This window comes from Cannabis sativa, chromosome 8 (genome assembly GCF_029168945.1).
Source record: "Cannabis sativa cultivar Pink pepper isolate KNU-18-1 chromosome 8, ASM2916894v1, whole genome shotgun sequence".
Taxonomy (NCBI): domain Eukaryota; kingdom Viridiplantae; phylum Streptophyta; class Magnoliopsida; order Rosales; family Cannabaceae; genus Cannabis; species Cannabis sativa.
This window is the reverse complement of record NC_083608.1, coordinates 25832184-25844837: the sequence shown is the minus strand read 5'-3', so window position 1 is coordinate 25844837 and position 12654 is coordinate 25832184. Positions and strand designations below refer to the sequence as shown.

The 12654-nt window shown below is 33.1% G+C and overlaps 1 protein-coding gene across 1 annotated transcript; it reads right to left on the bottom strand.

Annotated features, from left to right (window-relative positions):
* Nucleotides 1-1166: 1166 nt before the first annotated feature.
* Nucleotides 1167-2086, bottom strand: LOC115699451 (MLP-like protein 328). Its single transcript, XM_030626872.2, has 2 exons — nucleotides 1747-2086; nucleotides 1167-1649 (listed from the first exon to the last, which is right to left on the bottom strand). The coding sequence occupies exons 1-2, from the start codon at nucleotides 1946-1948 to the stop codon at nucleotides 1351-1353; spliced, it is 501 nt and encodes a 166-aa protein (XP_030482732.1). The 5' UTR covers nucleotides 1949-2086; the 3' UTR covers nucleotides 1167-1350.
* Nucleotides 2087-12654: the final 10568 nt, after the last annotated feature.

Below are 12654 nucleotides of genomic sequence, written 5' to 3'. Positions count from 1 at the left end.
TGTTGCTGCATACCTGATTTAGTACCACAAAACTAACAACCTCCTCGAACTAATTATACAATGCGACATGTTGCTTTATTTCAAAAACTGAAAAGCTGTCAACCACAAACAAGAGCAGTATGGAATTCCTAAGGGATCCACCTTTAGCCTCTACCTGTCCATTCGCGAGGAAGAGTGCAAGTTTTCGCAATGCCAAAAGTTCTAGAAGCTTAGGGTAAATGTTATATGTGTTTCCGGATGGGGACACGTGGAATTCCAACAGCGAATACAATTTAGTTATTTTAGGACCACTAGCAGGCCCAAATAAGATATTAAATCGGGTCCACAAGCAAAATTAATCCTTTCGAATGATGAGTAGAAGATTCGTCCAGGCGAGATATCCGTCTAGCAATATGGTATGCGTCCGGAAGACATTAGACAGCGGGTGGGAGAAGTAATGATCAGCGAGCATTCTGTAGACATCTAATACTGTTTCCCATTTATTAATAATTAAATCCCACAATATCAAGAATTAACTCTTATCTTCCTAAATATTGACAATCAAGCATTTAATGTGTCTTTATTATCTACGAAAATATGGCATATCTTTGACAACTGTCAACATAATGTGGCATCCACATCGACGTACATGGTGTGCCCATAGGCCAAGCTTCACTAGATAAGTCCATGTCAATATATTACTTGTAATTACCCTATTAGTGGGCAAAGACTAATACTCAAGAACCATATAAACACTATAAACTAATACACGAAGAACCCTTCATGCAAAGGGTTAAAAACTCATTTCTCAATTGCTTATAAACAAGGATTAGAGTTCAAACATTCTTAAAAACCTTAGATTTTTTCTAGGTTTGTAGTAATAATATTGACCTGTGGATTAAGACTCATTAACGCCACAATTACGTAATAAAATCTTTATTATTATTTTCTTTATCTTTGATCAATCTCTTTAACTTTCACATATGTTAAATCGGTTTTCAAAAATCTTGAAAAACATAAATTTTTTCAATATTAAGTATATATTTATGTGAAACACACAACAAATATTTTTTTATATAATAACGGTAATAACGTATGTCATGACGAAACATACATATGGGTCTCTCAGGTCTCACCAAATGAAAATCAACTAATAATGACATCAGATAGAGCATTTTAGCTTCACATGAAATTAAATAGTGACCAATATATATAGCTTGTTGTATAGTAGTACATGCAAGTAGTAGAGACAGCGGAAGCTCGAGTGACTGATTATGGATAAAATAAATTATCCTTATTAATTTCTTCACACACATATAATATAAACGATATATATGGACCCCTTTTATTTGTTTTTCATCAATTCATTTTTCACCAAACAACGGTCTTAGTTTGAGGTGCAGCCTTCTCAAAGTGAGAATCGATATCTTTGGTGATGTTAATCATGAGATTGAGGTACTTGTTTGGAGTTGGAACAGAAGGGTCGAGCTTCTCATATTCGATGCTGAGTTTGGCCAAGGAACCCTCGCCCTTGGGATTGGGAACCGCCTGGTATATAACATTGAAGCACTTGTAGTGCTTGAACACATCACCTTCAATTCCAATCAGACTCACCTTATTGTTCTCATCATCTAATTCCACCTTCTCCTTGAACGTCTCCTCTTTTCCGTCTACATATATATGTACAATTAATTAATTTACACACACAAAATAATACATATATATAAACAAGGAATGGATACGTGTATAGTAGGTAGCTGGGCTTACCAACTGTGTATTTCCAAAACTTGATAGAGCCATGGCTCTCCCAGTCACCTTCATGGACATCAACTCCTTGAATATGGCTACCGGCGCAGTGAGGAACGATGTGAGCAGTTTTCCGGAACATGTGGTAGAACTTTGTAGGAGATGCCTTGATATCAACATCAATCTCAATCTTACCCTTCAAAGCATTGCTGGTGGCTGCCATTCTTTTTCTTTATAGTATAACTACTGATCTGATATTATAAAACACAATTAGCTACAGAGTAGAGATTATCTATCTTTCTTTAGCTATAAAGATCAGATATATATGTATATGATGATATAACTCAGCTAGGGTTTATTGATGACAACATAACCTCTCCCTTCCATTCCTTTAATACACAATGCAGTTACTCACTGTAGTGCTTACTATTTCGTTCACTGTAACTTTTAAAATTATATAATATATAAGACTCATCCATTTTACCCACGTTTTTCAAAATAATTGAAACCAAAACATTATATTGATATATGAAAATTCTATGCCACTAATGCTTTCGGCATTCAGAGGATTTCTCATTCTAATTTTTCTTTTTTTTTTTTTTTTTTTTTTTTTTATAATGGTAGAGTTAATTAAAGATATTATACTATATTTTAAAAAATTAAAAAAAAGTTATAATAATACATAAAAAAAAAAAACTAATAGTGCAGTAAACACTAAAGTCTTTTATTTTATATACACATGTAAAATAAATTATTTGAAAGGTTTTTTTATATTATAAATTACTCAAATTTTCAAAACTTAGTTACATTCATAAAAAATCTTTAAAACCTAACCTCTTAAATTATTATAATTATAATGTAGATCGACATTGAAATTTAAATTACAATTTTTTCTTATATATCGAAACAATAAGGAACAGATCACATCACCATTTTTATTGGGTGGTAGGTGTGCAGAAAATCATCCGATCCAATTCCAACCGACCGATTCAATCCCAACCAATCAAATAGAATCGGATATTCAATCATAATTGGATCGGATCGGATGCAAATTTTAAAAATCCAATTGGATCGGATCGGATGTTGGATGAGACATCCGATCCAATGGTAACCGAACCGAACCGATCCAATCCAATATCATCCAATGTCCATCCAATCATATTTAATATTTATAGTTTTATATATTTAATTATTTTGTTTTAAAAAAAAATATATTAATTATTAATAGGTGCTGTGTACCTGCACACATTGATTTAAATTTTATATAATATTTGCCTTTGATGTATTGGACTTGTTTATTAAGACTTTTGCTTATTAAGTTAGATTTGTGTTATATTGTTATTATGAGATCACAAAAATTAGGTTGGATTAATTTGGATTGAACTATTGTTTATTATTGTATTATTAGGTTTTAAATTATAATTTTTCATATATTTTTTCTCTTTAATGAAATCAGCCTAAATAGTGGCTAAAATGAATTGGATTCATCCATTAGATATCCAATCCAATAAAAAACCAGTTAAAGCATTCAATGGATGGAACCGATCTAATTCAATACATCCATTAGATCGGATCGGATCGGATGACTCAATTCAATTGGATTGGATCGGATGGCAAAATCCAATATCCAATAAATAATTGGATTGGATCGGATGGGTCCAAATCCAATGAACACCCCTAGGTGGTACAATTGTAGAAACAATCAATTATATTAAAAGCTAAAGGGCCCGAGTTACATACCTGGATTGAATATCTTCTTGAGCCACATCATGTAAGTGTGTTATTTACTCAGTGCTAGTGGGACTTAATGTATTGACCTTTTTTACTTGGAATATTGCCGACAAGACTATCCAAACTACACATATGGTTACCCTTAACCCCACAAACCTATTTTTTTTTTTATGATAAGACCCTCTAATCCCTTGTTCTGTTTTGCTCTCCATACTATTACGTTAGTGAATTATTGTTAAATGCCAAAATAAATTGTCTATGTATACTCAAATTTACACATATTACATTTTAATTGGTCCATCTAATTTTCAATATATAAATAAAATTAAAATAGCTTAATATTTTTAAAAAAATAGTTAAAAGGTAAAGAAAAATTAAAAAAATACAAAACTAGTTTTATCTTTTTTCTTTTCCTTTTTGTTTTTTGTTTTTTTTTCTTTTTCCTTTCTCTTTTCTTCTTCTCGAACAATCAACTCCCCACCCATTCTCAGCCAAAAAAAAAAAATTCAGACCCCCACCTTTATTCCTTCTTCTCCTTCTTCTTCCCTCTCAGTCTCTCTCTAAGCCTAGTTTCGTGATTGCCAAACTCGTACCAACACTGATGATAGAGACCCCAAACACTAAAAACAACGAGATCATCCCAGTGTCCTTGCCATCACCAAGAATCCTGAGACCTATTGAGACCCACCATCGTTGACATCGCCAAGGCTCTGAGATCCCATCGTCATTTTCTAGTGCCATCACCATTGTATGCATCTTTCGCCATCTCAAATATGCTCTCTCACATTCTTTAGATCTGCTTGCTCTCACACTCTTAGTCTTGTACTCCCATCTGCATTGTTTGTCTCACTTTCTCACATGTGGTATTTCAGATCATAAGGACTCTTTCTTTTTTGGTTTATTTTTTTTGGTAAAAAGTTTGAAACTTTTATATGGGTATTCATTATATAAGATTGGAAGAAATGGAATTTTTTTCATGTAATATTTTTTTGGATAAATGTAAGGGTATTTCTGATTGTAAAGACTCATTTTTTTGAATTTTTATTTTATTTTATTCTTCTTGATGTTTTTGGTGGTGGTAGTGTTGATCTGTTGTGGTGAAGAGGAAAACATTAGATTGTGATTTTCGATAGTAGTGGTGGTGGTTGTTGTGGTGATTTTGGATTTTTTTTTTTTTAGGGTTGAAGTGGTGATGGTGGTGGTTGGTATTGTGTACTATTTTTTTTAGGTTGTGGTGGCTGTGGTGGTATGTTGTAGTGGTGGTGTTTTTCATTGAGCTACACTGGTGCTTGAAGGTCGAGATTTGCAGAACAGAATGGGAGTACTGAGAAAGAAATTTTAGTGAGAAGTGAAAGAAGAAACGAAAAAGAGAAAGAAAAAAAGGAAATATTATTTTAAAATTTATTATAATTTATTTGTTTATATTTTTAATTATTTTTTTTATTTCATAAATTTTTTTATATTTAAATAATTAATCTTATGTACACTGTTAAAACTTTCACATGTGTAAGTTTTTGTACATATTACCGTCCACATGGCCCTTAACAGCTGATATGGATACATATTTGAGTTGCAACGTAGGAGGATTTGACAATCAAACGAATGAGAGGTAACAAAATAGTAGAAAGCAAAACAGAATGTGGGTTCAGAGTTTTACCGCTAAAAATTAGATTTGTGGGATTCAGTGTACCTAAATGTGTAATTTAGGTTGTTTAGGCGCTAAAATCCCTTTTTTACCTTTTATTTTTTCAATATATTACTTTAACTTCTCTTTCAAAATATATATACATTTACAGTTGTACGTATATGAGTTTTGGCGACCCTCACAACTATCGTTGCACTTAACCCCTTCAAGTTTAATTTTTATCAGTAAAACCTTCCAAACTATTAAACTATTAACAAATTTAAGGTGTCATTCGATTAACGGTCAGTATGAACAGCTTATGTGAAAATTCTAGTACACACACGTTTATATTGATATACACCTTATAATATTATTATTTATAAAATATTTCAAAATTTATTTTAAAAATTGAATAAAATTATAAAAATAAAACTTAAATATTTAAAAATAATAAAAAAATTATAAAAATAAAAAAATATAATAATTTTTATATTATTTTGAAATAATATAATTAGGTTTATCAATATAAACGTGTCACATGTACAAGAGTAATTTAAGTTGGCATTTAACTATACAAAATAGATGACACCTTAAATTTGCTAATAGTTTTATAATTTGGTGAATTTTATCACTAAAATTTGAGAAGTACACGTAATATGATAATTGAGTGGACTTAGCAACAAATAATAATATGTTTGTGAAATTTACCCAATTTACTCCGTTAACCCCAATACATGAAATTATTTTTATTTTTGATATTTTACTTTATCTAAAATAAATTTAGGTGTAGTTTGGTAAAACTTTTGTTTTTTAATTTTTTAATCACATAATAAAAATAAAATTTTTTGTTTTTAACAATTTTATTTTTGAAAAATAAAAATGTATTCTTTAATTACTATTGTTTTTTTAATTTTTTTTTTAAATAATAAAAGTGTTCCGAAAGTTTATTTTTATTTTTTAATTTTATTTAAGTCGGGTGTAGGTCTAGGATAGAATTCGGGTTCGGGTCAGAGGTCAGATTTAGTTGGAATCCGCAAAATATTGATTAAAAAAACTATTTAAAAAATTATTGAAAGTGATTTTATTTTCTTTTAAAATTTGATTCTCAATTAAAAAATTAAAAAGATAAAATATTTTTATAAAACTAAAATTGGCCTAATCATTGGAAATTCCACTTTCTCCGTGCTGAACTTACTGGAATAATCCACCGACAAAATAAAACCTTAAGATCAATTCTCAACTTAATCTTTTTCATTGAATCGATCTGAATTAGGATAAAGATAGTAAACGTAAACATGCCCTTGATTCACCTTGCTTAATAGTAAATATTGCATTAATTACTTTTTTGGATAAACTTGGGTGCAAAATGTGCCATGACTACTTAATGTAATGTTTCATTTAAGAGGAAAAGAAATCAGTCTATAATCTAGCCATTAATCAATCTTTCACTGTTTCACTTTCACAATTCACGATATAGTAGCTGAGATTATTTTTTTTTTTTTGGGAAAGTATAATTAAATGTTTTATAATTATTCCTAATTATTACTTAGTATATATTTGAAAATAAAACTAAAAATATAACAATAATAAGAGCAAACACAGCAACACTTCTAATCCCATTACACCCTTAACTACTTCAACAAATTCTTCCATTTTTGTTCCATCCACACTGAATCATGCCTCTTTTAGCTCTCCTCTTCCTCTTTCTTCCAGCATTTATCCCCACACACACTCTGAATCTGTGAATGCTCCTATGGACAAAGGGAAAAATATTATTGGGATGAGTACAACCCCGTCTTCCACTATCTTGCTTGATGTTTTCACACCAGAAATAGGCTCCAGTGTTACAAACTCAAACACTTTTGCTTCATATCCTCCGCTCATTACACCAAATAATGTTCCAAGGTTCCCACTGCATCAACTGTCAACATCTGCTGCTCCTAAGCCGGTTTTCACCCAGGTCCCTGCTGCTATCAATGTGTCCAAGGCTCTTGTTCATGATCAAGAAAATATACAGCCCAATAAAGTCTTCAAAAGACAGTTTGACACCAATTCTATGAGGCAAACTTTGAAGAGATGCCGAGCTATTAACTCTGAAACTGCTTCTTCCTTGTCAGAAGTTGCTGGTTTACGTCAGTGTGTTTCTGCTATTGAGGATTCTGCTGATGTTTTTGACAACTCTGCGGAGGTTGCTCAGCAGCCCCGCGGTTCACCATGAAAATCGTAAGTTGGAATGCTCGGGGTTTGGGGAACCCGAGAGCATTCCGTAAGCTTCGTTTGCTTGTCAAAGAGCAAAATCCTCATGTGTTGTTTCTTATGGAGACAAAGGTTCCAGTTAATTCTCTTTCTCGCTTTAAACAATCTTTATGTTTCAGTTGTGGTTTAGAAGTTCCTAGGACTGGTTTGAAAGGGGGGATCATGTTGTTATGGAAAGATCATGTAGATGTAACTCTTCTTTCAATGAATGTTAATTACTTTGATTGTTACTTGGTGTGTGAAAATGATACTCGATGGCATCTCTCGGCTGTGTATGGTTTTCCTGAAACTCACAATAAAAAACACACATGGACTTTGATTAAACGACTGAGTGATGTTTCCCCACTTGATCCATGGCTGCTGTTGGGAGATATCAATGAAATTTTTTCACATACACATAAAAATAGTGGACCTCTAAGACAAGATAATCAAATGGTGGCTTTCAGATCTACCTTGGACCAATGTTGTTTAAAAGAATTGCCCTTCACTGGAGATGATTTCACATGGACCAAAAGTAGAACAAATCCTAATGCACTGAAAGAACGGCTCGATTGGTGTTTCGTTAATTCGGTGTGGTTAGATAATTTCACTCCTCCAACGGTGTCTCATGAGGACTACTATGGTTCGGATCATAGAGCACTTTCTGTTGTGCTTACTTTCTCTAATCACCAACCTGTTGAAAGACGAAAGTCAAGATTTCGGTTTGAAAGGATGTGGTTAAATTCCCCTGAGTGTTCTCGACTAATAGCTGATTCTTGGATGGCAAATGGGATAGATGGGAACTGTATTGATAATTTGACAGCTAGTTTGGCCGATTGTGCTAAGAATTTGCAGCAGTGGCACAACAACACTTTTGGCCATATGAAGAGGGATATTAAAGATGCTCAAACTCGGGTTCAGCAATTACATAACACTCCTACGCAAGGCAGTGATTTTTCTCAAAATATCACCTCGGCTGAAGCCATTTTGGATGAGCTTTTGGCTAATGAGGAACAATACTGGCAGCAGCGTTCAAGGGTGGAATGGCTCACTTCGGGTGATCGGAATACTAAATTTTTTCATGCAAAAGCTTCTTCAAGGAAATCCAACAATTATATCAGAAGTATACAAGATGATCATGGTCAGACTTGGCATTCTAAGGATGATATTACCTCTGTTATAACAACCTATTTTGACTCTCTTTTTAAGGCTTCAGAGGAGGATCATTGGGCTCTAAATCATGTCCTCTCTACCATTCCAACCACAATTACAGAGGCTCATAATGACTTTCTCCTTCATGACTTCACTACGGAGGATGTTTTTTCTGCTTTGAAATCTATGGGAGCCGATAAGAGTCCTGGTTTGGATGGTATGTCTGCTATGTTTTATCAACACAACTGGGAGGTTGTTGGTCCTTTGGTTACACAAGTCGTCTTGAATGTTTTGAATCATGGAGCCAACCCAGCAGCTATCAATAAGACTCTAATTACTCTCATTCCAAAAATGAAGAAACCGAAAACAATGAAGGACTACAGGCCAATTAGTCTTTGCAATGTCATTTACAAGTTGGTTTCTAAGATGATTGCACTTCGTCTAAAGCATGTCCTACCAAATGTTATCTCTGACACTCAAAGTGCTTTCTTGCCCAATAGACAAATTACTGATAATGTTTTAGTGGCGTTTGAAATGGTGCATAGTCTGAAGCATAGAACACGAGGGAATAAAGGTTATGCTGCCTTAAAACTTGATATGAGTAAAGCTTTTGATCGAGTTGAATGGTCTTACATTGCGGCTGTGATGGGCAAAATGGGGTTCAATATTCGCTGGATTACACTTGTTATGACTTGCCTTCACACAACTTCTTTTTCTTTCCTTGTCAACGGAGAAGTTAAAGGGTCAGTTACTCCAGAGCGTGGTCTACGTCAAGGTGATCCTTTATCACCTTATTTATTCTTGATATGCTCAGAAGGTCTCTCTCGGTTGTTGCAATATGAGGAGTCTATTGGTAGGCTACAAGGACTAGCTATTTCAAGAAGATCTCCTCCTATTACACACTTGTTGTTTGTTGATGACAGTTTGCTCTTTTGCCAAGCCAATGATAGATCTTCGGGGGCCATTAAAAGAGCTCTTGATATTTATCATCGAGCATCTGGTCAACTTCTCAATGAAGACAAGTCTGTTTTGTCTTTTTCACCGAATACACCAGCTTCAATCCGACATTCTTTTAGTCAAGTTTTGGGCATGCCGGTTAGTGAATGTCATGAAAAGTACTTAGGTCTTCCAGCTTATTCTGAGCAAGATAAGAAGCTTCTTTTTGCAGACATCAAAGAAAGGATATGGAAATTGTTACATGCTTGGAATGACAAACTATTTTCTATTGGGGGAAAAGAAATTCTCTTGAAAGCTGTGGTACAATCAATCCCTACATATGCTATGAGTTGTTTCAAACTTTCTAAGAGTTTCTGCAATCAATTAGACTCCATGATGGCACAATTTTGGTGGGGATCAACAGAAGACAAGAAAAAGACACATTGGAAGAAATGGAATTTCCTATACAAAACAAAGATGGAGGGAGGTATGGGATTTCGTTCTTATGTTCACTTCAATCAAGCTTTGTTGGCTAAGCAAGCTTGGCGCATTTTCCAAAATCCTGATACTTTGCTAGCCCGAGTTTTGAAGGGACGATACTATTCGAATGGTGATTTCATGACTGCTGTTAAGGGTAGCTATTCTTCAATGACATGGCAAGGTATATGTTGGGGTCGAGATTTGTTACTTCAAGGTGTGAGGCTTAAGGTTGGGACTGGGCAAAATATCAAGTGCAAATTTGATCCTTGGATACCAGGGAATACAAGATTTACACCAGTTTCTTATACTGGTTTACCTCAAAATCGTGTCTCACAATATATCACCTCAGACTTCATTTGGGATGTGGATTCACTTACCAGGGATTTCTCTGTAGTTGATGTAGCCAAAATTCTTACAATTCCTCTTGCTGAGTCTGCTACAGATGACATTTGGGTGTGGAACCATCACAATTCTGGTATATATTCAGTACAGTCGGGGTACCATTTTGCTTGTTCCCTTGAAACACAGCAGCAAACTTCCACTTCAGCAACTCATAGCTCATGGTGGAAATCATTTTGGGGCCTAAACATTCCATCAAAAATTAAAATCTTTGGATGGAGAGCTCATCAACAATCCATACCAGTGGCTGCTGCTTTATTTCAACGAAAAATCATTACATCTGCGGCTTGTAGCTTATGTTCCAATGCTTGGGAATCGGTGGGGCATGCTTTATTTAGCTGCAAGCATGCTAAAGCAGTCTGGCGTTCAACAGATTTTGTCCTTGATTTTCAAGCTGCCAGCCGATTAACCAATGCAGATTTTATGTTGTTGCTATCAAAAACTTACACCAAATCTGACTTAGAAAAGATTTTATGCATTATGTGGTATATTTGGTATGATAGGAACAACATTATTCATGGCAAAGATCCCCAAAAACCAGAGGTAATTGCAGCAAAGGCTCTGGCTTATGTCTGCAATTTTCAGCAGACCATGAAGGCTTCAAAATCTGGTCTGCAATCTTCCTCTGCTGCGACTCATCTTTTATGGATTGCTCCTCCTCCAACAAAGTTGAAAATGAATGTTGATGCTGCTATTGATTCGGCCAGCAATAAAATGGGACTTGGAGCAATTATAAGAGATTCATGTGGTCATGTTAAAGCTGCTCTATCTAAGCCTATGCTTGGGAATCTACAGCCTCATGAAATGGAAGCCAAGGCTCTCTACTATGGTCTCCAATGGGCTCAATCTTTACATGTTCAACTTGATTTTGTTGAGTCGGATTGCCTACTGCTAGTTACTGGTTTACAAAGTTTAGCATCTAGAAATTTAGGTTTTTCTGATCTTATTTCTGATGTTAAAAATCAATTGTCCTATTTCCCTAATGTTTGTGTATCTCATGTGCGAAGGGATGCAAATCAAGCTGCTCATGGCTTGGCCAAGCAAGCATTAGTGTTGGATAATGATTGTGTGTGGTATGAGGATTTTCCTCCTACTCTTTTCTCTGTTGTTGTAAATGACGCTACAAATTAATGATAACAGACCTTTTCTCAAAAAAAATAAAAATATAACAATAATAGAGCAAAGAAATTTTTTCAAAATTTGATAGTGAAACATCCAAAACATTATGTATATATATAAATGAATGCTTGATTAGATGCTAGCAGCTGAAAAATCAATAATAAAATAAATAATAAATTCTATTTTCTAAAAAATTCTGTAATACAGATTATGCATCCACCTAATTTCTATCTTCTCCATGGTGAATCTACTCCCATGATATCGCCACCGACTTCACTGCCTATGTCGTTGTTTATAAATCTCACTCATCAAGTTTTCGGCAAGTGAATTGCTGTAAATTGTCATATGAATAGCTAAGATTGACGGTGGCCATAGAAATTTCAATAGGAAGAAGATTAATTAATGATAGTTTTTTTTTTCGATAAAAAGATAAAGTTCCAGAATAAATTTTACATTTTTTTTTCTTGAAAATATTTTTTTTAGTAAATAAAATTGGAAAATTTTATGTGCAATCCTAAATGGGTCATACTTTAGGCATACAAGAATATATTTTTTTATATGTATATTGTAGTTCTTTGAGGTATTTTATAAAATTTTAATACATTTAAAACAAATTTAACATATGTCTAAATAGTCACAAGCATGTTAAATTGTCAGTTTGAATAATATTTTCTACTTTAAAAATTATTCAAAATTTGACAAATTTTGAAAAGTGGATCGAAGAGCATTTTTTTTTTTTTTTTTTGCGGTGGATTATAAAAACACCAATAAATATAACACATGGCACAGGAGAAAAAATTAGTCTAAAATAGATGAATAATGTTCTTTTACAAAAATTTTATGGCGCACCATTTTAAATGGGTGTACCAATGCAACATTTTTATATAGTTGTATTGGTTGTATTTATGTATTAACATATTCTAAAATTAAAGTTTGAAAATTTGGACAAGTTTAACATTAAGAAAATAAAGTTATAAATTTTTTGAGTACTATTTTAATTTTTTTATATATTGTAAATTAATTTAAATTTATTATAATTTTATAAAATATCTTAAATAATTATAACTTACATAATTATCAAAAAAAAATAAAACTAAATAACAATTTTTTAAAATTCTAAAATAATAAAATATACATCACTACACTTCTTTTATGGCTAAATTCTAGATTAACACGTGAAGATCGTTACTATAAATTATGTAGTCAATTAACCGACATCCATATCTATACCAACTACTTTCTGTCTGTCATCA

Bases quoted from the DNA above. Each gene is read 5' to 3' on its own strand.
- LOC115699451 (XM_030626872.2), bottom strand. From the start codon at position 1,948: ATGGCAGCCACCAGCAATGCTTTGAAGGGTAAGATTGAGATTGATGTT. The intron at 1,650-1,746 runs GTAAGCCCAGCT...ATATATATGTAG, and splicing joins GTTTTGGAAATACACAGTTG to ACGGAAAAGAGGAGACGTTC.